The sequence below is a fragment of the Juglans regia genome, chromosome 13 (assembly GCF_001411555.2).
Source record: "Juglans regia cultivar Chandler chromosome 13, Walnut 2.0, whole genome shotgun sequence".
Classification (NCBI taxonomy): domain Eukaryota; kingdom Viridiplantae; phylum Streptophyta; class Magnoliopsida; order Fagales; family Juglandaceae; genus Juglans; species Juglans regia.
Window position 1 is genome coordinate 18,520,606 of NC_049913.1, and position 25,804 is coordinate 18,546,409.

The 25,804-nt window shown below is 38.9% G+C and overlaps 1 protein-coding gene across 3 annotated transcripts in view; it reads left to right on the forward strand.

Annotated features, from left to right (window-relative positions):
- Window positions 1-25,804, forward strand: part of LOC108997030 (sodium/hydrogen exchanger 8) — a 65,519-nt gene that overhangs the window by 10,618 nt on the left and 29,097 nt on the right. For 2 of the 3 annotated variants that reach the window (XM_018973115.2, XM_018973120.2), the window contains exons 6-11: window positions 9,945-10,046; window positions 10,117-10,234; window positions 12,208-12,260; window positions 12,337-12,402; window positions 13,137-13,181; window positions 17,361-17,413. In XM_018973115.2, the coding sequence (XP_018828660.1) occupies window positions 9,945-10,046; window positions 10,117-10,234; window positions 12,208-12,260; window positions 12,337-12,402; window positions 13,137-13,181; window positions 17,361-17,413 (437 nt within the window). The remainder of the gene's footprint in view (window positions 1-9,944; window positions 10,047-10,116; window positions 10,235-12,207; window positions 12,261-12,336; window positions 12,403-13,136; window positions 13,182-17,360; window positions 17,414-25,804) is intronic. The other variant, XM_018973134.2, reaches the window with a different exon arrangement.

Below are 25,804 nucleotides of genomic sequence, written 5' to 3' on the forward strand. Positions count from 1 at the left end.
AACTAATTATTATACAAATTATAAAATATACCTATGAAATATATCCACTATATAGACATAAGTAATTAAATTACATATTATATATTTAATTATAAAAGTGGTATGCTTATATTATTAGCTAATACATATATATATGTATATATACATAAGTGTATGTATATATTTTTTAATATATGAATGAGTTTTAATTGAGTCGAGCTAACGAGTTGACTCGAACATAAACGAGCGGGCCTTAATGAGTTTTAGCCGAATCGAGTCGAGTTTTGTCGGGTATGTGTCGTTTACAAATCGAGTGGGTATCTGTTTTTACGAACGAGTTTTTTTTTCACGAGTCGAGTTCGATTCGAGTTTAATCGAGTGAATACCGAGCTGGCTATCTAACAGACTGATTCATTTACAGCCCTAAAAAGAACTTGCCATTTGTTGGTTATTAGGGGTAGCCTTGACAAAATATCAAGTTGACTCATTTGTCTTTATGTTGATGGTTACATGTGTCAAGATTAGGGTTGAGAGAAAATAAAGGGTAGACCAAAATCATGTCCTACCCAGTATATATATACTATGGAGTACATTTTACATTTTTACCCTCATTGGGTATTATGCATGCCCTTTAACCCTCCCTCTCAAGCTGGAGCATATATGTCATATAAACCCAACTTGGAACAAGTAAGTTTCAACTGAATATGACATAAAGACTTAGTAAATAAATCTACAAGTTGTTCTACATACTTCACAAAAGGTGTAGAAATATCACCACTAAGCATCTTATCAAGAATGAAATGACAATTAATCTCTATATTCAATGAAACACCAGATTGGAGATGTTTTGCAGCTTGATTATCACAAAACAACTGGAGAGGAGTAAGTGCTGGGAAACCAATCTCTTGAAGAAAGTGTTGTAACCATGTCATCTCACTAGTACCTTGAGCTATTGCCTTGTCTTCTGCTTCTGCACTAGAATCAGCTACTACTGTTTGTTTCTTACTTTTCCATGTAACCATATTACCTCCCCAGAAGGTACAATATCTAGTAGTAGATATTTTATTTGAAGAAGATCCTTCCCAATCAACATCTAAAAAGGTTTCCACTCGAAGATGTCCATTTGCCCCGTTTAGGAATCTAAGACCAGGAGCTTGCTTAAGATAGCGAAGAATATGGGTTACACCATTCCAATGTGAGACTTGTGGAGCTTCCAAGAATTGACTCAATGCATTAGAAATCTCAAGTATGGTGATAGTAAGATAACTCAACTTTCCAACAAGTCAATGATATGTACTTGGATGTTCAAACAACTCTTTTTCATCCTTAAAAAGCTTATGATTTGGATTTATGGGAGTATCAATTGGTTGAGCACCCAATACACCCTTTTCTTCTAACAAGTCAAGTACATACTTTCTTTGAGATAGATTGATGCCCTTCTTAGACCTTCCAACTTCAATCTCGAGAAAGTATCCAAGTTTTCTTATATCTCTAATGTGAACTAATCCTGCAAAAACTTACAACCTATCAATCCCCCCTCGGTTGCTTCTAGTAATTACAATATCGTCCACATATTCTACCAACAAAATGTAAACTACATATATGTTTAGGTGAAACATTGAATGGCTAGTTTGACATCTAAGCAGACCAAAGTCTAATGCATTATCAGAAAATTTCCCAAACTTTCTCAAACCATGCTCTTGGAGATTGCTTCAAGCTGTATAATGCCTTCTTTAACTTGCACATGGTACCCTGATACTCCCCCTGAGCAACAAACTCAGGTGGTTGCTCCATGTAAACGTCCTCAACTATATCACCACGTAGAATGGAATTTTTAACATCTAACTGAAATAGTGGCCCATCAAGATTAGCTGCAAGAGATATTAATACCCGTACAGAAGAGATTTTGGCAATTGGGGAGAAGGTCTCTTCATAATCAACACCATTGGTTTGTGTATATTCTTTAGCAACCAAACATGCCTTTAAATGTTCCACCATTAAGATTGGAACTTCACTATGGACACCCATTTACATCCAATATTCTGTTTACTAGGAGGCAATGATCAAGATCTCATATCCCACTATGGTGAAGGGTAGTCATTTCAGCTTCCATAACTTTCCTCCAACCCGAATGAGATATTGCACCCTTAACTGTCTTGGAAACAATAGTACCAATTCGAGATCAAGGATCATATTGCCTAGTATTATGAAGAAGCACTCACTAAACAGTTTGCGTGGGGGCCCAAACTTGATGGATTCGCGCTTGAGACAATTCATCAACCAAGTATTGCTTGGTTGGAGAGCCCGTTTGAAGAGGTTGATGTTCATCACGCGGCGAGAAGGATGGCTAGAGATAGAGCACCGAGTCCATATGGTTTAACCATGGAGTTCTTTCAATCTTGTTGGGAGGTATGGTCAAGGAGGAGCTTTTCTCGTTTGGAAATTTGAAAAAAGCCTCAATTGGATATTTATTGCATTCATCCCCATGAAAGTTGAGGTTTTGGATTGTAGGATTATCACCCTATTAGTCTAGTGAATAGGTTGTATAAGATCGTTTTAGTAGTCCTTGGTAATAGGATGATTGTGGTTATCGAGAAGATCAATTTGAAGTCACAAAATGCGTTTGCTAGAGGCAGATAAATTTTAGACTTGGTGCTCATCACTAATTAATGCATGGATATCATAATTAAGTCAGGGGTTCCAGGTATATTGTGTTAGTTAGATATGGGGAAGGCCTATGATCATTGGGATGTAAGGTATCTTCACTAGCCATAAAGTATCTTGGCCTTCCGTTGGGAATCTATTTCAAGGCCAAGACTATTTTGTATGATGTGTTGGAGAAGATTGAGCGTAAGTTGGTCGGGTGGAAGAGGAAGTATCTTTCAAAATGAGGTTGGACCACCTTAGTTAAGGGGCCTTTGTCAAACCTCCCCCAATATTTCTTATCGTTATTCACTCTTCCCGCTTGTGTGGCATCTCGTATCGAGAAGCTCCACCGTGACTTTTTGTTGAGCAAACTAGGTGGGGAGATCAAGTTCCATCTATTGGTGCATTTGGAGGAGGCAGGCTGGAGGTTCATACTGTAGGAGGCGGGCTGGGGGTTCGTAATCTAAAGGCATTCAACAAGGTTCTCCTAGGTAATTGATCGTGGCACTATAACCACGAGTAGAGGTGTAAATGAGCTGGGTTTGAGTTAGTGGGTGGTCGTCATGTTTGTTTTATTTTTATTCTTATACGAGTCGAGCTCAAGCTTAACATCGACTTAGATTTTTGGTTTTCGAACAACTCAGTTATTATTCGAGTGAGTTTAGCTTGTTCACGAGCTACTTCATTTGAGCAAAATAGATTATTTATATTGTATTTATATAAACTATTACAAACAAACTTTAAGTTTTTGTTAGTATCTTTATAAAATTTATACATACATATATGTATAGTTATAGTCATAAGGATTCAAGTAATATGTATAATATTTAAAACACAATTTCCTTTTATCTCTTTATATATTTAAGATATTCGCAATATAAACAATACTAGTAAAAATAATAAATATTATGTTATTGAAGTTTATACGAGTTTTATAGCGTAATAATTAATCATAAATATATTGTCTGTTTTCTCTCTCCTATTAAAATTTTCTCTTCGTACACATTGCGATTTTCCTTGTTGAAACTGATGATCTTGCTAGTGCAAGTTTAAGTTGGTTATGATGGGATTCTTTAGAGAGGTGGGGATTGAATCGAAATTATTCACTCTTAGCAATGAAGGTGGGTTATTTTATATAATAGAAAGGGGGTGGAGCAGGAAGCAGGAACTACTGGTGGAACATAGAATTGTGCAGTGGTTGGTCAAGGCGTTGGAGGTCTGCTTCAGTGGGGAGAAGGATTTTTACAGCTCCATCAGAGAGGGTTATTGCAGTTATCTTGCACAGAGATGCTCCAATAGCAGAGGTTGTTTTGTGAGGGTGGCAGAATATAGGGAGGGTGGAAGGAGAAACTTCATCATCATTCCGGAAGGGGAGGGGGGGGAGAGGGTGGAAAAGGTTGAAGGAGGCGTTGGGGGAGATGTTGCAGGTGAAGAGAGCAAGGGGTGCTCCTACTGTTGGTACTCAGGTAAGGCACTTGCACCGTATGGGGAGCGAGAAGGGGACTGGAACTCTGACAGACGCATGCCTCGAGCTCCATTAGGTGTACGCTTTGCAGATGGTTTTGCATAAGGAACTTGGGGAGTTAAGGGTAATGGACGGGTGTAATAAGGATAAAGGCAATCACAAGGAGATGAAGAATGAGGGGCCGGGCTTGTCATTGAATTCTCATTAGCCCGGCGTGAAGGGATTGGCCCACTAGAGTAATAAAAACGTGGGTTCTATTTGGAGGAGGGTTGGGTCGAAAGGGAAGATTATGGGCTCACAGCCCTTAGGCCTTTCTCCTGAAGGGTTGGACGGAACTGAGGATGGGCCTCAGCACAGGGTCCAGTTGGCGCGGGAAAGCCCTAAGGCTTCACCCGTCGTTGCGTTTGGTGAGCTGCTAGCAGAGATCGCGGCGTGTCTGCCGCCATCGCAGGAGGAGCCGTCGAGGGGTAAAAAAAAAGTGCCGATGATGATGGTGGCACTCTCCAACAACGATCCGCAGGTTTGGGGGTGCTCGGAATGAAGGCTTGGGTGCCGCGATGGTTGCTGCGACTCGTGGGGGAGGGTTTTCTTCGTTGTTTGAGCAACAGATAGTGCCGATAAAAGAAGGGGAGGGGAGGGGGACATCGGCGAACCACTCTGAGGGTTTTCTTATGGACTCTGAGGTGGACGTGAGGGACGAGGAGCTTTTGGATTCTGAGATGGGTTTGTCCTAATATGATTCTGTTGAAGGGGTGATTTCAGATGAAGAAAATGCACTGGCTTTGAGTGATCGTTTAGGTATGACAGAAACCTCGGTGGTGGAGGAGATCCGAGATTTTCCGGGGGTTAGCAAGGATCCGATCCCTTTGAATTTTCTGTTCCCATACTAGTCGTGAGTCTTGGACTGGGTTTTTGATAAGGTTATATAAATACAGAAAATTGTGGGAGTGGAATATGAAGGATACGAAGATCAATATATGGACTTGCTAACGGCCATCAAAGCGAGGCACCAACAACATCGGAAGAATGCTTTGAAAAAACAGCGGGAGCTTAAAAGGTTGACATGGTCATTGAACACTGAGGGTAGCTCCAGTAGGGGCAAGTCGAAAGGGAAGGGGCTGGCCTTTTCTCAATGAAGCCCAAAATTGTGTCGTGGAATGTCCACAGGTTCAACAAGGCTAATAAATGTCTTCGGATAAGAAACTTGCTTCGTGAGTGGAAGGCGGACATTGTGTGTTTACAAGAGACTAAGTTGAAGTTGATCAATAGGGGAATTGTGAGAATGTGCAATCTTTTGGTGATGTAGGGGCAAACAAGAATGGTAAGTTGAAGGAGATTCAGGAAATTGAGAGGATTCAAGAGGCTAGACCCCTTAACCAAGATGAAGTAGCTCGAAAGTCTTTGTTGGGTGAGGAGCTTGAGAGAATTATCTTGCTAGAAGAGATTTCTTGGCGTAAAAAATTAAGAGCCTTGTGGCTCAGGGAAGGAGACCGAAGCACCAAGTTCTTTCATTGTGTTGCAAATTCTCATAGGAGGAACAATAACATTGAGATGCTGAAGATTGATGGTGTGGAGTGTAGAGAAAAACAAGTTATTCAGAATCACATATTTGGTTTCTAGGAGCAACTCCTAACTGAACCGATGTGTTGGCGGCCGTCCCTTGATGGTTTGGTATTTCACGCCATTGGAACGAGTGATGTATCTCTGTTGGAGAGGGCTTTTGAGGAAGAGGAGGTGGCGGAAGTGGTGCGGAAAATGGCCAAGGACACGGCGTCGGGGCCGGAGCCGGGGCCGGATGGCTTCTCCATGGGCTTTTTCCAAGATTGTTGGGATGTTGTAGAGGAAGATATCATGAAGGTGTTTCAAGATCTCTTTGTGGCTGGAAAATTTGAAAAAAGCTTAAATTCTACTTTCCTTGCATTGATCCCTACGAAGGTGGGGGCAAACAAGATAACGGAGTATCGCCCCATTAGCTTAGTGGGAGCGGTGTATAAGATCATTTCCAAAGTGTTAGCCAACCGACTTAGTGAGGTGGTTGGGAAGATTATCACCAAACCCCAAAATGCCTTTGTTAAAGGTAGGCAAATACTTGATGCGGTTCTTATTGCCAATGAATGTTTGGATAGTAGAATTAAGGCAGGCTCCGCAAGGATTATATGCAAGTTAGATATGGAAAATGCGTACGATCATGTTAACTAGGATTTCTTTCTCTATCTGCTTGGGAGATGTGGGTTTGGAGAGAGGTGGCGGTCATGGATCCGGTGGTGTATCTCAACGGCCAAATTCTCTGTGTTGATTAATGGTAGCCCGACTGGTTTCTTTCATAGTTCGCAAGGCTCAAGACAAGGCGATTCGTTGTCGCCTCTACTGTTTGTTATTGTGATGGAGGGATTGGGTAGGATGATTTCGGCTTTGACCCATCATGGCTTCGTGGAAGGATTTTCGGTTGGAATCCCGAATAGGGACATCATTAACATATATCATTTATTGTTTGCAGATGACACGCTTGTATTTTGTGATCCAGATCGAAATCAGGTGTGGGCTTTAAAGGCATTGCTACTGTGTTTTGAAGTGGTGTCTGGTTTAGAAGTGAATTTTGATAAGTCCGAATTGGTGCAATTAGTGTGGTGTCTAATGCACGGCAATTAGCTCATGCGTTGGGTTGTAAGGTTGCCTCTCTACCTTTGAAGTACTTGGGTCTTCTGTTGGGGGTTGGTGAAAGGACGCCTGCTTTATGGGAGCCAGTGATTGAGAAAATAGAGAAGAGATTAGCGTGCTGGAAGAGATTGTAACTGTCGAAAGGTGGTAGGCTTACTTTGATTAAGAGTACACTCTCTAACTTACCTACTTACTTTCTATCTCTTTTTCCTATACCTGCAAGTGTGGCAGGCCGGATTGAGAAACTCCAATGTGACTTCCTGTGGGGCGGTTTGGGAGAAGAGTTTAAATTTATCTAGTTAAGTAGAAAACGGTACGTCGCCTAATATCCAACGGTGGTCTGGGTATTAGAAATGTGAGGACTTTCAATCGGGCATTACTTGGCAAATGGTTGTGGAGATACAATAAGGAATCGGAAGCCTAATGGAGAGGGGTGATTGGGTGCAAATATGGCAATATATGGGGGGAATGGTGCACTAAAGAAGTTAGAGGAGATGATGGAGTGGGTTTATGGAAACGTATTAGAAGAGGATGGATGGTCATTCTTCGTCATAATCGTCTTCTAATGGGCAATGGATCCAGGATTAAATTCTGGAAAGATATTTGATGTGGAGATACTGCTCTACAAGATGCATTTCCCTCCTTATTCCAAATTGCTAGTGTCAAAGAGACTTCAATAGCGGTGGTTATGGGAATATTGGGGAAGCAACTTCATTGGAATATCAGTTTTAGTAGGGCTGTGCAAGATTGAGAGATGAATAATTTTACTAATTTTTATAGTCTTCTGTACTCCGTGAAACCAAGCAATTTACAAGAAGATGGATTGTGGTGGGTACTCGCCGAGAAAAGTGTTTTTTCAGTTTGCATATTTTATAAGGCGCTTACCCAAAATCCCATCATTCGGTTCCCTTAGAGGAGGATATGTAGACACACAGCGCCTCCCAAAGTAGCTTTCTTCGTGTGGACAACATCATCGGGCAATATTCTCACAACTGATAATTTGAGGAAGCGGAGAATTATTATAGCAGAATGGTGTTGTATGTGTAGGGGAGGGGGCGAGTCGGTGGATCATCTCTTGTTACACTGTGACATAGCACGGGTTTTATGGGATGGGGTGTTGGGTAGAGTAGAGTTGGGTTGGGTTATGCCAAAGACTAGGGTGGTAGCCTTGGCTAGTTGGCCAAGTATTGGAGGGGTACATAAGATTTCAGCAGAAGATGATTTCTATGTGTATCATGTGGTATCTATGGCAGGATCGTAATGCGCGGTCATTTGAGGATAATGAGAGATTGCTAGAGGAACTTATAGCTTTATTTTATACCACATTATATACTTGGTCCTATTCTGTTGATTTCAATGGCATGGCCCTTCATGATTTTCTTGTTTCCCTTGCACCCTCCTAGTCAGGGTTGTTTTTTGTATATACTGGGCTAGGCCTATTCTTGGAGTAATATACCTTGTTTACTTATAAAAAAAAATAATTAATCATAATTTTGTGTTAACGAATAGCTAATTTAATAAATGAATTGAGCTGAATTCGAGTTTGACCAAGCCGATCTCAACCATGAGAGGGAGGCCTGTTTCAAATATGGAGGTGGGTAGTAGGCCGTGTTCCAATGAAATTTGGAAGTGGCACATGGAGTGGGGTTGTGGAAAAAAAAAATCAGTAGAGGCATTTCTAGACACCAGATTGGTGGTGGGTTATGGGTCTAATATTGGTTTTCGGCACAATATATGGTGTGGCGATAGGGTCCTTAAGGATCATATTTTGTAGTCTACCAGATTGTATGTGAGCATGAGGCTTCTGTGGTTGAATTAATGGAAATTTCTAATGGTTCGCAACAGTGGAATGCTAGCTTTATAAGGGTGGCCCGTGATTGGGAAGTTGGTACTTCACAGAATTCCTTAATTTGCTTTATTCATTCGGAATAAGTAATGAAGAGGTGGCCAAGATGTTCTGGATTCCCTATAGGAAAGGGAAATTCTCTGTGTACGTCCTTTCTATGAGGCCATCACTACTTAGGATAGAAATATTTATCCTTAGAGAAGCCTATGAAGGAACAAGGTGCCTCCTAAGACTGCATTGTTTGGATGAACTACTTCCTTAGGAAAGATATTGACCATGTATAATCTAAGGAAACATTAAATCAACGTTATTGATTAGTGCTGCATGTGCCAAAATAGTGGAGAAACTATGGATCATTAACTCCTTCGATGTGAGGTTGCCAGGGCCATATGGAATGATTTTTCGGTAGAGTTGCAATAGCATGACCAATGCTTGGTAAGTGGTTGATCCTCTTGCTAGTTGCACTACCCGACGCCAAGGATTCAGAATGCAAGGAACCAATGATTTGGAATGTCGAGGGCATCGTGTGGGTTGAGAGCCCCACATTGTGCGTGTTAGGTTGAAATGGTCCAAGTGGTTAAATTTTGGGCATCGTGATACTGTTATGTGTTATTGAGTTGTGATATTTATAACCATGAGCATTGTTGATGTCAATTTCGGTTTGCCCATTGCCTTGCTTACCACTTGCAAACAGACTTGACCCTTGGCTATTCAGAGGGAAGCCTTCGATGCCAAAGTTAGTTCCTTTGCCACCTTCTATGGGGGAGGTATATAGAAAAAGGAAAAGGAGATAGTTAGACAGATGATCTTGCCTTTCGGCTTTCCTCCTGCTTGCTATATATTGTTTAGAGTGTAGTGGTTGCCTTTCCTTTCCTTCCCTTGGGAGATCTGACATCTGTCCATGCTTTGAAGCGGAGATCACTGCATTTACTATGATGTCCTCTCCTGAACCCTATGGCGTTCGGGTTCCGACACAAGCATGTCCCTTGAGGGGGCACTTCAACCCATTTAATGTGGTAACCCTCCCTGCATCGCACAAGGGAGGGGTGGGTGATTCCGACTTGCCCTATGCCAATTGAATCCATAGACGTTCTTGGTGGCGCAAGTCTCCTTGTCCACACCCCGCAAGTTCGCCTTAGTGCGGTTTGTTGGGCCATCCTCATACGGGCTGCTCAAGTCCTGCAATTAGGCCCATGGGCCTCCAGCCTGCTTGGTATTGCCCATTTTCCCCTAATAAGAATCATTGATGTTGATGGTATTATTATTGCTTTTTTGCATATTTATAATCACTTTGATTTATTGCATCCTTTGCATATTTGGCCACTGAATATGCTTAGTTTCCTCGTCCAGGACAGCGATTGTGGTTTATCAGTTATTCTATCAAATGGTCCTTGGAAAGAGCTTTAGCTGGACCGCAATAATCAAATTTCTGACCAAAGTCTCACTTGGGGCGTATGTATTACTTATTTTTGTTGCAATCCTAACAAAATTATTCCGGTTATATGACCCTTTCCTTGTCCAGTGTAGGCATTGGTCTTGCTTTTGGAATAATCTCCATTTTGTGGCTTGGGGTTATTTTTAATGACACGGTGATCGAGATTACACTAACACTTGCTGTGAGCTACGTTGCTTACTTCATTGTAGGTTCCTTTCCGAGCTTGGGCAGGCCACCTCCTTTTCTGAGTTCATGTATATTCATTATGTTTGAATCTGTTATTGATGTGTATTAATGGTAATTAATATCTTTGAGAAATTTTCCAAAAAAAAAAAAAAAAGAACCATCTTGCTAAACATGGCGGCCTACTTAATTGCTTTGCTGCCTTTTGAATTCATGATATCCAACACCATCATACAATGATAAATACTTTAGATGGTTCGTTTATTGAAACTTCACTAGACAAAGAAGGTTGGTTGACTACTTCTCTGTGTATCTGTTACGGAACATAGGGTTCTACTTTCTTTGAAGTTTGCTTTTTTGCCATATATATATATATATATTTGATGTGGCATACATTTAGGGAAGTTTGAAAAAACCCCATGCAATAATTACAGTTCACATGGTTTCTTGATTCAGTTTCAAATGCAAAGAAGGTTGGTTGGAGTGCTTGGAGTCTTGCTCTAGAATCATTTTGCTAAATTCAGCATGCTCAGATTAATTGTTCTCTAAGTTATTCATAACCTAATATGTTTATACCTCATATTGCTAGCAGTAATTATTGCATTAAACATAAACAAAAATATTGAACTTCTTTTTTTAGAAGAAGATGGTACTCCAATTTTATTAATAAGCCCTCATTCTTGACAGAGGAATACCGTGGTTATAGACTGACACCTTGGGGAATCATACAATTAAAAAAACAGCCCAGGCCAAGGTGTGAAATAAAGACCACTAAACAAAAATAACTTTGAACACTTAGGATATATATATACTATAAGCCTACCAAAGAAAAAAAAAAAACTGCTGAAGTTTTCACACTACAATCCTTTATTAATAGTGGAAGTCCATCCTCTTCATGTGCCATCCATAAGCCCCCTCCAAGACCTACTCCCTGCGTGACATTTTGAACCCAGTCCAAAACTTTCATCTCCAATGTAGTGAAGGAATACCTGCTCTCTTAGTGGCCTGCAAGCCCTTGCCTCCGGGATGGACTGGTAGTCATGGTACTGTCTAATAGTCCCATTAGTGCCACTTTTAGCCAACCAATCAGCTACTTGGTTGGCTTCAAAATATGTGTGGTTCATAGTCATGATAAGGTTCTGACAAGTCAGCACAGGCTATCCCATTAATCCCTTGTCTATCAATTTGCCCCACCACCTCCATTGAATCAATTTACCACCAGTTGGGAGTCAGACTCCACTTGCATTACACTGACATGGACAAAATTCTTGGTTAAAGATTTGGATTTGGCAAATAAGGGGTGGTGTCATGTGGTTGAAATTCTGACATGGCATGACACGCTTGGTTCAAAATTCTGAGTCCACAATGCTTGGTGGTTATGACTTTGTGGCCTTAATGATCACTTGGGAAGACAAAGGAGGGGCAAGTGAGTAATTATGTAACAAATTTGAGGGCCAAAATTGTCTTTTTGTTTGTAGTCACCTCTCACCTGCACATGTAAATGGATTTTCAGCCAACTTCGCTATCAGGTGAAAGTTTGCGGCGGAAAAATGCACTCAACACTCCCTCCAATTTATTTTTACTGAATAAACTTTTCAATCTGTGAGTTCTTAAATCTTTCCTTCTCGGTTCAGTCCTGGCACTGTTTGGTTTTCGATCGGTCTCCCTTGAATTGTTACTCAGAATTAGCTTCAAGCTTTCTTGTAGTGGTAGTCTGGTTTTGGAACACTTCTGGTGAACAAAGCACTTTCATAGTGTTTGCTTGTTCAATGATGATGTTATAACTTTCAACATACAGAATAATTGAATGCTATTAGTGATTAAATCTTTCAAGTTTTTGAAATTTGAATATATCTCTTAGTTGATCCCTTTTTGAGAGTTCATGTCTTGATTAAGATTTTTTTTAATTGCAACTGCAGATTCTGATATTAATAATCTAGAACTATTTTAAGGGATTCAGAAACTGACTGCCTTTTTTTAATTAATTTTTGATAGGGTCAAGAGGCGGTTGATGTTTCTGGTGTTTTGACAGTGATGACTCTAGGAATGTAAGTCAACTTGTCACAGAAATTTTTATCGCCAATTGGAAAATAGATATCTGTTGACATTACATTTTGTTGACAGGTTCTATGCTGCAGTTGCAAAGACTGCTTTCAAGGGTGATGGCCAACAAAGCTTGCATCACTTTTGGTATGCCTTATGGTTCTGATATGTTTTATTGAAGTATATGTAGATGCATTTGTATGTTTCTAAATAATTAATAAAAAATTAAGAGAGAGAATAAATGGAATACTGGATTTATAGTCAGGGACCAGAAATTATCCTGTAAACTACATTTAAAGTAAAATACCATAGTTGGAAAGTTTGTTTTATTGCCTCAGAGATTTCTTGGAGTATTTCAAAATATTGACAGGTTATTCTCACTTCTAAATTATTGAAACCTGATATATGGTGTTGGGGAGACATACAAGGTGGAGAGAGAAAAGGAAAGTTCATGATTGTAGAGCTAAAAGAATTAGAAGTCTTAAAAACTCAGGCAGGCGCCCCTACACAAACAGTTATAACTTGTGTTTTTTCTTTTGTTATAAGTAGCAAATCATTATGCCTCTAAATCCATCTTGTCCCTAAACCATGATCTATGTGCTCCACTTTAAGTAATGTATATGGTTTCTTCTTGTTCTTTTCAGTAAGTCATAATATTATTTTTTTAATGGAATAAATTGTTAAAGTCATTTTAATGTCCAAGACCCCAAATAAAGAAATATGTCTTCAAACTAATCTGTAAATGCTAGCCATAGACACCATGCCACTAGAATATGTCTTAAAACGGTTGCATCTGTTTCTTGATAGGTATTTGGAATGTTTGATTCATCAGTGAACTGGCACAGTTATCACCTTGACCATGTTCTTCATTTCCTTTTCAGGGAAATGGTTGCTTATATTGCCAATACGTTAATTTTTATCTTAAGGTAAGAGCCCCATTAACCACTCGAAATTTCTTTTTTATAATCTATGTTTTTGTGGGTGGTAAAAGAATAGATATGTGGTGGCATTTTGGTTGAGCAAATGTTGACAAGGTATGTGTTTTTGTCATGCTTGCGTATATGCATCTACTGCACTTGATAAAAGATATTTGTAGATTCTATAGGAACATACGAAATGAAGTCCAGCATGATAGACTTCTTACGTTCTTCAAAATTGCAAATTTAAATGCTTTTTTCTTCCTGAGAACGACAGTTTTCATAGCTGAAAATTATTGGAGTGTGTTTGTGCATGTCTATGTGGGACGTGTCTCTGTGTGAGTGCACAAGCCATCTTGTTAAGAGAGCAAGTGTCTCATGTTACAAATTCTAGTTTAGTCATATCATAGTGGAACACCTCAGAAGTAATAAAAGGTTCCTCATCAACAACATATTATCTGCATATTGATTAATAGAAAACTTGGGGTGGCTCATTGGGGTTAAACCATGGGTCTTAAATTCTTATTACAGCCCTTTGAAATAGTCCAAACAGCAACCCCTTTAAGGTCACAGCGCTGCAGAGTTTTCTGCAAGGGCTAAACTCTTGCCCTTAACCACATATGTTACAATTACGCCACATATAAAATGCATTACTCATAAATTCTATGATAATGTGTATGATGTGATCAAGGAAACCAATTTGTTTCATTTTTGCACTGCATGTATAAGTTTTTCAATAATTGACTTCAACTGCTTTGTTCTTTTATTCTAATCAGTTTTTTGAGTAGAGATTCTCTCCAATTACTTGGTCAAATTGGATGGTTTAATTTTTGGAGGCAGATATACACAGACACATCATGTTGACCACGAAACATTTAATGCCATTCCATCTAGGATTTTTGGGCTGTATAGACTATCCCACTGTAGCATTTAATGTTGTGTCTATCTTTCTTTGAATTGGACTGCACAATTTGGTTAGGCGATTTAGAAAGGATCTCAATTGAGTCATACCAATTTAGAAAACAAATTTTGATATTAACATACATAAAAACACGTGATCAAATTTTTACTCAAAATTGCTGTCAAACAAGTTTAATCTCCTACAAACTGCAGATTTACTCTGGTTTACCAACTGATCTTCTAACGGATCTTCTAGGATAGGGTCTACCTGAACTGTGTGGAAGCTTCTAAAAAAATCCTACTTAGTCTTGATATCCAGAGAGAACAAATTTTGAGAAAAATTTCAGCTTTCCTTTGCTCTACCCTCTGCTCTGGATTTTTCTCTTGGTTTGGATCTCAGCGGCACATTCTCAGTAGAATAAATACTCCAATAGTCCTATGGTCCCATGTATAGAAAGTTCAATTGATAGTAACTTTGTAAAACTTGTATTTGCTGTGGTCCACTTCAATATATCGGATGTATCAACATATTAAATAAGTGTATTCAATTCCTCAATTACGTCAGAGAACGTGACGCCCCCAGCACCCAGTTACTAGGAGATAGGGTAACCGAGGTGTTGGAGATGCGACCCGGATTTGTATGTCCTGACGTTCTATTAAGTTTTATAATTGAACTAGCATGTTAAGAACTCCGCAGTGGAGTTTTTGTTGAATAATGGTGTACCAGAGAATTAAACTACGTCCAAATAAAGAAAGTTGAAAACACCCAATTAAATATTACAATCTCGTCCAAAAAGTTGGGCCACACCAGCGCACTCATAACAAACTTAAAGTAAACATTGTTTTCTGATTTTTTTTGAAATAAAAACAGACATAACTAAGACTAAACTCAACCCCAATCTTAGGGTTGGTAATCTCGTTGGTCGGTTGGATAGATGGTCTGGTCCTCTTCTCCTTCTACAGGCTCTACTTTCTATGCAAAAGTAAAGTATCTGTGATTCCAATGAATGAAACTGCAAGTGGAACTACCACGTGAGATATAATCTCAATAGTACTCTAGGATTGAATGAAGGATTGCATACAGACTTGTACTTCCGAAGTTTTCATAAAACAGAGTGGTTATCCAATTGTCGAAAACAGATATCAAAGGTAACATGCATATAATAGCAAACAATTTAAAACAGTAATAAAAACAGGTAATCTTTAACACTCATGACATCAATCATTATCCAATTGTTTGTATTCATGGTTGAGTTTATAGAACCCCGCTTGCACTTTAGGGCCCTGGATGATCCTTAGTCCAGTTGCAAGGTTTGCCATGTCCACATTTATTCACTGCAGAAGTGGCCAGAGGAGTTCCATTTGGATTCTTCCCTTCCCAGTCAAAGGGTCATGTCTCTTCTCATAATATTCATTCATGACAGTGAATTATAACATAACATAACATTTTGACAGTTCATGCAACGGGTCCATTTAAGAAAAACATCATGGCATGAAAATATACTATATTCAATCGGCTGTATAACATTTAATTTCAAGAGTATCATAAAAACAAATTCCAATCCCGAGTGACAACTTAAATTTCAAGAGTATCGTAGAAGATCGCCTATCTTTATTGTGAGCCTCAGCTTTTCTTCGTTTTTTATGGGGTTTTCAATTAACAAATTAGTATAAAATATGAACTTAAATTTTTACTTATAAACCCCCAATGATTCATTATTTACCGAGTTTGTCCTAGTTCCCTTTTCTAATTTCAGTTTTGACCCTTCAACTTTTATTGTTTTCAATATAACCCCTAAACTTTATACAATTTGCATCTTGATCCCATTTCTATTATTTTTCTCATGCTTCATTTGCTTCTTAATTCTTTCATCTTTTTATGCTTATTGACAATTTTTATTGTTAAAATACCCTAGTGTCCGAATGCTCCTTACTTTAAAATTTCATTTCTACAATTTATCAATTTGTGGTTTTTCTCTGAACACACATGTTTTGTAATGTTGAAGCTTCGAAGACCTAAAGTTAGAGGATATCTAAGTGTGTTGATGTTCTGAGGCCTGGAAAGGGTGTTTGACTTGAGGGGAAGTGTTGAGAAAATGATGGAAAAATCTGGGATTTCCAGACTAAGGACGTTTGGCCAGACTTGAGAGGGAGAAGTACAGAAATTTGATAGAGTTGAGTGTAGAGAGAGGGTGAGTGGATTAACATGAGATTACAAAAATTCAAGAAGCCCTTTTATGCATGAGTTGCGCTGACTCCACATCTTCATAGTAGTCTGCCAGCTACGATGTGGCAGTCAGCTGCCACATGGCAGCTGCCCAATTTTTTAAATACTTCTATGTGTTCTAATTATGCTATTTTCATTATTATTTTTATTTTAAGAAAATTGTATGTGGTGATTAAAAAAAATTTGTAAGTCCTCGGTTTTCTCCTTTGTTTTCGTTTGTGCACGTGTGGGCTTGGGTTACGTATTTATTCTCTGTGATAATATAGAAGAAAAAGAGTAGAATATTAAATGAAAAGGATATGAAAAGAAATGCATTTTTGGACCAATAGAACCACATATAAGAAAGAAATGGAATTTATTCTAATTTGGATTTTAGCTATTTATTAACTTAGAAAAAGGAGAAAAATCAATAAAGGAATGCAAAAGGAAAAACGATGAGGAACTTTATATGGTGCCAACAAAAGAGCTTAAGCTAAAATCCATTAGGACCTTAGACAATATTTCTAAGACAAAAACCCACTATTTAAAACATATAGAAGGAAAGAAACACATACGAAGAAGATCTGCATTTTGAAAGAACTGCATTTTGAGGCAGTAGTCCGCCAATAAGAAAGAAATTTAACTTAAGGAAAATGAAACCAAAACCATTTTATTCTGATCTGGCTATTACCCAAAGATTAAAGAAAGAGAAAATCAATGGGGCAATGGAAAAGAAACAAATGGTGAGGGTTGTACGTGTCTAATAACAGCTCAAACTAAACTCCAGTTAGGGCCCATAGATCTCATTATTTCTGAGACAAAAACCCACCTTTTTTAGAAAAACAGAGCACACCATCAAAGTTTCTTGAGAAAGTGGTTGGGAAAGGTTGGAAAATGAAGGAATACCAGTACTATGAGCTCTGTTTCTTCTGACTTGTTAACTGGAGTGTATATTTCTTCTGTGAAATGATAATATTCTTTTATTTTATTTTTATTTTCCAAGTGTACACATAACATTTAGATCGACATTACTACATATAATGTGTTTCATGAATCTAACTCATTTTCTACTGCTTGTGCAGTGGTGTTATTATAGCTGAAGGCATTCTTGATGGAGATAATAATTTCAAAAATGGTAACCCTCATCTTTCCTTATCTGTGCTACAATATGTTCTGTAGATATGGTTACTTATAAAAAAAAATGTTCTGTAGATATGGTGAAAGCACACGTTGAAAAGTATCTTGTACACAAAAATGGAGATTTTTGCGATTACATGGGGTGAAATATGGTTGAGTTGAAAGCCTGAAAAGAGTGGCAAGATAACAATTGGGCAGTGAAATAGGAGTTTAATTTTAAGAGTAGTACAAAAAATCTTGATGTTTGACTTTGGGGGGGTGCCGGGGGGTGGGGTCGGGGGGCATATGTTCAAAACTGACTGAGGGAATGTATTACTTACTAAAAAAAAGTAAATGGTGTTATTAACAAATCAACTGATGTTTTGCTTATCGGGATTTCCATCATTTGCAAAGCAATCGGGGTGATCATTAAAATAGAGACATCAAATTTGTGGTGATCTTTAGTCTTTGCAATGATGGGCATGCTTGATGTTCAATTTAAGAATTATATGAGATTTTTTAATAGAAAGAATCATATCAGAGTTAATTGATCAAGTTGTATTTCTTTATTTTTATCGTTGTTTGTATTACTAGTTTGTTGTTCAAGTACTTAGGTTCTTTATTCATTTGTTGTATGCTATATAAATTAATCCTTTCCAGTTGGTTTTCTTCTCCCTCTTATGGAAAACTCGTTGGCGAAAAAGAAAAGAAATTTCTAAAAGGAGGTGCCAAACATTGAAACAAATCTCTATCAAAATTAGAGTTTAGGGATGAGGAATAAAAGCCCTAGCAAACAGATGGTTGACACTACGACACTCTAGAATAGCTGATGGTGGCAGAATTCTGACTTTGTTTTGTGGTTTCCCTGGAAATTAAGAACAAAATATGGCTAGTTACACTTATTCACCTATGGTTTCAATCTAATTTCCCGGCAGTTGGCTTTAAAACTGTACTTTACCCTCTTGAGATCAAAGCTCATTTGTATCCTTGAATCCCAATCCTTAACTACTGCCAGGGTGCTTGTGGTGCCCCGTTCCTTATGAAGGTTTAGGCAAGGACCCGTGGTGCCAAGGGTGTCAATTTGGATTGAATACCTCCTTTGTGAGGATTTCCTTTAATAATATAGGCACTGCCGTGCATATTACAAGGTTATAATCAAGCCATTTACAGCAACAAAATCTGTCTAAATAAGGAAGCTATGACTAAATACAGAATCTGTCTAAATAAGGAAGCTAGGACTAATTACAAAATCTGTACAGCTATAAATACATTTCATATAGGTACACCTAAAGAAGGGAAGTCGTATGTTGTCTGGCCAGCACATATCCTGCTGACATCCCCTCTCAAATTGATGCTGGTCGATTAAGAAGATTTAGAGACACGATCTTGTTTCTTACTCTTCCAAGAGATCAAAGAGTCACCAAGAAACATGCACTAACTCGTGACAGATCGTCACGTATCAGGATATCCGGCCCAATCAGCATCACTGTAAGCAACAAGGCAAAGAGGAGTCCCAACGGGGAAGAATAAACCACGGCTAGGGGACCCTTGAAGATATCTAATAATGCGATGAACAATAGTTAAATGTAGATGACGTGAAGCCTGCATGAACTGACTAACCTGCTGGACAGCAAATGAAATATCAGGTCGAGTAATGGTCAAATAGTTCAGGCTACCCACTAACTGTCAAAAATAGTAGGGTCGGAAAGGAGATTACCCCCCTCACGACGATACTTCGTGTTTTCTTCCAGAGGAGTATCCACAGAAGAAGTAACTTGAAGGCCAACCAAGGTAATCAAATCCTGAGTGTATTTATGTTGATTCAGAAAAATGCCAGATGGATCAGTATGAACTTCCAACCTCAAGAAGAGGACCAAGATCCTTCATATGAAACGAGGCCTGAAGATGCTGCTGCAGTCGAGTAATCAAGGCGGAATCCGTCTCAGTAATAACAATAACATCAACATAAACCAGAAGAAGAACAATAACAGTGGATGTCTCACAAAGAAACAGAGAGAAGTCATATTGACTCTGCTTAAAGGAAAGTTGGAGCAAGGTGGATCTGAATTTATCAAACCCTCGGGGAGCTTGTTTCAGTCCATATAATGAGTGTTTCAATTTACAGACATCCAAGGAAGAAGAAGATGGCTAACCAGGTGGAATGGTCATGTAGATACTCTTCTTTGAGGTCACCGTGAAGAAATGCATTTTTGACATCCATTTGATGAAGGGGCCAACCTTGGGAGGCAGCAACAGAAAGGACAGTCCGCACCATAGTCATCTCGGCAACCGGAGCAAAAGTCTCCTTATAATCCACCCCATACTCTTGTCTATTGCCAAGTGCAACCAATCATGCCTTATACCGATCCAAAGTCCCATCAGAACGTAGCTTAATCGAGTATGTCAGATTTTGGTCGAATACCTCTTTGAGGTGCTTCCTTCTCATTATATAAAAATAGTTCCAGAAATAATTACAAAGATAAGATTGAGAATTCAATTTGAATCTCAACAAACTACATCTTTATCTTATCTAAATATGTACAAGTTTAATTTAAATACAAGATAAGATTAGTAAATAAATCATAATCTATTTGAAATTCAGTTCTGCTGTATCCCAGTAAAATGGGAGATTAGTTGCCATGTAACCCTAGCCGCAACCTAGTAAAATAGGAGATTAGCTGCCTAGCTACTGTATCTTAAAGAAAACCCTAGTTTTCCTTTGATACCCTCCCTCAAATTGATGCTAGTGAGTCGACCAGCAGCAATTTGCTAAGTAGGTATTGATGCCATTGTCGAGTCAAAACTTTGGTGAAGATATCAGCTAATTAGTGTTCAGTGGACACATGAGGGAGAATGATAGCTTTAGACTCATAGGCATCTTGGATATAGTGACAATCAACTTCAATGTGCTTCATACGTTCATGAAAAACTGGGTTGGCTACAATTTGAATGGCACTTGTATTATCACCATGAAGAGGTGTGGGATGTGCTTGTGCAAAGCCGAGTTTTGAAAAAATATCATGCAACCACATAATTTCTGAACATGCAGCAAACATTGCCCGATATTCAGCCTCTGTAGATGACTTAGATACACAATTTTGCTTCTTACACTTCCAAGAGATAAGAGAATCCCCAAGGAAGACACACCATCCAGTAGTAGAACGTCGAGAATCCGAACATCTAGCCCAATCTGCATCACTGTAGGCAACTAATTGAAGAGAAGAACCCTTGGGAAAAAACAGTCTACGATTGGGAGTTCCAAGTAGATAGCGAATAATCCGACGAACAACTACAAAATGAAGATGTCTAGGAGAATCCATGAACTTACTAACAGTGTGGACAGCATAGGAAATATTAGGGCGCGTGATGGTGAGATAAATCAAGCTGCCAACCAACTTACGGTGATTCGAGAGAAGTTCGCCTTCGTCTTTCCTATACTTAACATTCACCTCCTGAGGAGTATCAACTGGAGTAGTATCTTCCAATCTCCTTAATTGAATTAGGTCTTGAATATACTTGTGTTGATTGAGAAATAAACCATGTGGCTGAGACCTAACTTCCAACCCTAGAAAGTAGGTAAGATCCCCAAGATCCTTCATGTGAAACACATTATGAAGATGTTGCTGAAGTTTTTGAATCAAAAGTCCATCCGAACCAGAGATGATAATATCATTTACATATACCAATAAAAATACTACTCCAGCATCGCCCTTGTGCAAAAATAAGGAAGCATCGTACTTACTTTGCTTAAAAGAAAACCCTAGCAAAGTATCACGAAATTTTCAAACCAAGCTTGGAGCTTGTTTAAGACCATACAAAGACCTTTTCAATTTACAAACAGCCGTAGGGGAGGAAATAGGCATACCAGATGGAAGTTTCATGTAGATATCTTCCTTTAGATCGCCATGCAAGAAAGCATTCTTGACATCCATCTGACGTAATTGCCAAGATTTAGAAGCTTCAAGAGCAAGGAACAAGCGAACAATAGTCATCTTGGCAACCAGAGCAAAAGTCTCATCATAATCTATGCCATACTCTTGGCGATTCCCCAAAGCAACCAATCTAGCTTTGTATCGTTCCAGTGAGCCATCGGAACGAAGCTTTATGGAGTATACCTATTTACTACCAATTGGTTTGATAGAAGGAGGACATTGTACCACATCTCAAGTTTCATTAGCCGCAAGTGCATCAAGTTCTGTCTGCAATTCTTGTTGCCAGCACTCATGTTCCATAGCTTGTTTGTAACAAGAAGGGATAGCAATGGAAGATAATGTAGCAGTCATAGAAGTGAGGGAAGAAAAACCATACCAATCTGGTGGGTGAGAGACACGGGTAGATTTCCGAGGAATAGAAGCAGCAGGAACTATGGTGGATGTTGGATCAGGTGCTGGAGTAGGAGAATCTTGAGAAGCCATAGGAGACTCGGCTAAAGGGGTGTTATGACGTCAAGTGTAGACAAAACCAAATTTAAACTGAGCCACTAGAGCAGAAGAGGTATCAGGAATGGGCATAGGGAAGGGCTTGGGCTCATCATGAAGAATTGAAAAACTAGGTGAGATAGGATCGACATGAGAGAGAAAATTGCTGATTTTCAAAAAATAACACATTCCTGGAAATTCGAATTCTTCGTGCATTAGGATCATAACAAAGAAATCCTTTTTGAGTGGAACTATATCCAAGAAAAGCACACTTAACAAATTGAGTAGTCAATTTATGTCTTTCATGTGGTGGAAGATGAACGAAACACACACAACCAAAGATATGCAAATCAGAATAATTAGGAGTGTGACCAAACAGTTTGAAATAGGGAGAAACATTATGTAAAACTGGTGTGGGCAATCTATTAATTAAATGGACAGCAGTAGCTAATGCTTCACACCAAAAACGAGATGGAACGGATGAGTCAATAAGAAGAGCCCAAACCATATCAAGTAGATGACGATTCTACGCTCAGCTACCCCATTTTGTTGTGGTGTAGATGCGCAAGAACATTGAGAAAGAATACCTTTTTCTTGAATAAAATTCTGAAATTCATGAGACATATTTTCCCCCCCAGAATCAGATCGTAAGACCTTGATTGAGGAAGCAAATTGTGTCAGAATGAGTGCAAGAAAGGCCTTGAAAACAGAAAATACTTCACTTTTAGTACAGAGAAAATAGATCCAAGTGAATCTACTGCAATCGTCAATAAAAGTAACAAAATACTTGTAGTGAGCATGTGATATAACAGGAGATATACCCCGAACATCGCTATGAATTATATCAAACACCCGAGAAGCATGAGAACCAGATTGTGGGAATGGTAGCACTTTGCGTTTGGCAAGTTTGCAAGAGGTACAATCAAAAGAAATTGTTTCCATTAAAACAGAATTTTTATTGTCAGTAGCACCAGATTTTATTGTCAGTAGCACCAGATTTAAACAAAGTTTGGAGTACATTAGGATTGGGATGTCCTAAACATCGATGCCAATTCTTAGTACTTATTTTGACAGCATTACAAGAAATAAAGGAACTAGACGCAATAGAAGCTGAACTAGGATTTATTGGAAATAGCCGACCCTCCTTAGGACCCTTCGCGATCATCCTCCCGGACCTTCGATCCTGTACAACACAACCAGAAGATGAAAAAGAGACATCTTCTGGTTGTGGAGAGAGTTGGAGAAACCAAAACATTTCGAATGAATGGACATTTCACCCACGGCAGAAATTGGTAATGAACTACCATTTGCCGTGTGGATTTTGAGAGGACCATCATAGGACTGAAGATTGTGCAACAATGTGGAATTATTAGTCATATGATTTGAGGCACCAGAATCTATTAGCCAAGGATTAGGGGAGGACTTTGGTTTACCTGAGATGCCTAAAGCAAAAAAGGCAGAAATTATCATTTATTGTACCATATCGGGAGTAAAGAGTAGTAGAACTAGAACCGGCAGGTGCTGAAGCATGAGTGGCAGCAGTAGGAGCTGAAGAAGAGGATGCACCCAAGACTTCAACAAAGGTGGAATAGGCACTCTCTTGCTTCCGAGGAGGTCGGATTGGGCAGTCCTTGATAATATGTCTAGATTTTTTGCAATAGTTACAAAATTTCTTTGGATAGTGGGTGGCAATGTGACCAAATCCCTTGCAACTATAGCATTGTGTAGTGCTATAGTCTCGGCCCTTGGATTTTCCTTGTGTTGTAAATGCCACTTGAGCAGGAGATGCAAGCTGTTGTTCCATTGTACTCCGAGTAAGTAACCTTTGCTGCTCCTGAAGCAAATCTCCCAAACAATCATCAAGAGAAGGAACTGGATCTCTATTAACTGAGAACGAATAGATTCAAAATCTAAACGTAGTTTCATAAGAAACTGATCCCTCCTACTAGTTTCATGCACACTTTGCACATGAGGGAGACCATCGGTAGGGATAGAAGAATACACAATGTCAGTGTATTCAGCCCACAGATTTGAAAAACCAGAATAGAAGTCCTCCACTAATAAGCCACCCTAAGAAAAATTAGCCATCTCAAATTCCGATTATTCTGAGTGTAGATTCTCTTCAAATACTCCCACATAGCTTTGGAGGTTTTGTAGGGTCGTAGATTGAGGATGATGTGAGGCTCAATAGAACCTAGGATCCAAACATGATCTTGGCATCCTTACTCTCCCATGTAGACAATTCCTTTGCACTATCAGGGGTTGGAATAGTCCCATCAACATGACCCCAGAGTTCTTTACCCTTGACAAGAAGCTGAAAGTGAAATGCACAAGCAGAATAATTTTTTCCATTGAATCGAATGCACAAGGAATCAGATTTTTTCAGATGCCATGAAAACAGACCAAGAGCAAGAAAATAGGGCTTCTGCCGTGAAATAGAGGACCCCTGGAAAATCAAGAAACTAGAAGCAGCCTTTATAAAAAACAGAAAAAAGAAACCCTAAAGATTTTAGGGTTGGCCAAGGAAGTGCACAAAAAAATCAAAAATCATAGTAGCTTTGATACAATGTCAGGTTTTGGTCGAATACCTCTTTGAAGTGCTTCGTTCCATTATATAAAAAATAGTTCCAGAAATAATTACAAAGAGAAGATTGAGAATTCAATTGAATCTCAACAAACTAAATCTTTATCTTATCTAAACTAACCTAACTTTATCCTATTTAAATATGTACAAGTTTAATTTAAATACAAGATAAGATTAGTAAATAAATCCTAATTTATTTGAAATTCAGTTATGCTGTATCCCAGTAAAATAGGAGATTAGTTGCTATGTAACCATAGCCGCAACCCAGTAAAATAGGAGATTAGCTGCCTAGCTGTCGTATCTTAAAGAAAACCCTAGTTTTCCTTTGATAGAGTAAACCCACTTGCAACTGATGGCTTTAACAGTAGCAGGACAAGGAACAATATCCCATGTGTGGTTGTCCTGGAGAGCCCGAAGTTCTTCAGTCATCGCCTCATGCCAACGTTCATGTTTAACAGCCACGGAATAATCTGGCGGATTGGGAATGAAAGACAAAGCAACATGGAGATATGTGAAAAACTATACCGATCAGGGGGACAAGATACTCTGGTTGAATGTCGAGGAACTGTGTGGGAGTCCGGATCACCTGTAGAAGAGAGTCTGAGCAGGGTCAAATGGCAAATCAAGCTTGGGAAGGGGCAAAGTTGGTCGTCGTCTTTCATATACAAGTCCAGGTTTGAAGCGATCAAGGGAAGGAGTCAAGTCATCAAAATGCGGCAAAACATGCATCTTAGGTAAAGACTCGACATGAGTAGAAAAGAACGACTGATTTTCAAGGAAAACAACATGGCGGGAAATACGAAATCTGTTAGAGCATGGATCATAGCAGACATTGCCTTTGTGAGAAACACTATAACCCATAAAGGCGCACTTAACATATTGAGCAGATAATTTATGACGTTCATGGGATGGCAAATGAACAAAACAAACAACCAGAAGTATATCAAGATAACGAGGATGCTGATAATAAAGACGAAAGTAAGGTGTGTCAAAATTCAAGATACTGGAAGGCAATCTATTAATTAAATAAACTGCCATAGACAAGGCTTCGACCCAAAATTTAGGCGAAATAGAAGATTGAAGCAATAACATACGAACAACATCCAACACATGTCTATTTTTACGTTCAGCAACACCATTTTGCTGAGGTGTATAAGGACAAGAGCGCTAAGAAACAATGCCTTTTTGTTGGAGGAAATCATGAAACTCACGAGACATATTCGCCACCTGAATCAGACCAAAGTTTTGATCCCTGAAGAAAATTGAGTCTCAACATAGGCGATGAATTGTTGAAAGACAGAGAAAACCTCAGATTTAGAGCGTAGAAAATAAATCCAAGTATACTTGATATAATCATCAATGAAAGTAACAAAGTATTTATAATTCGCATGTGAAATAACAGGAGAAA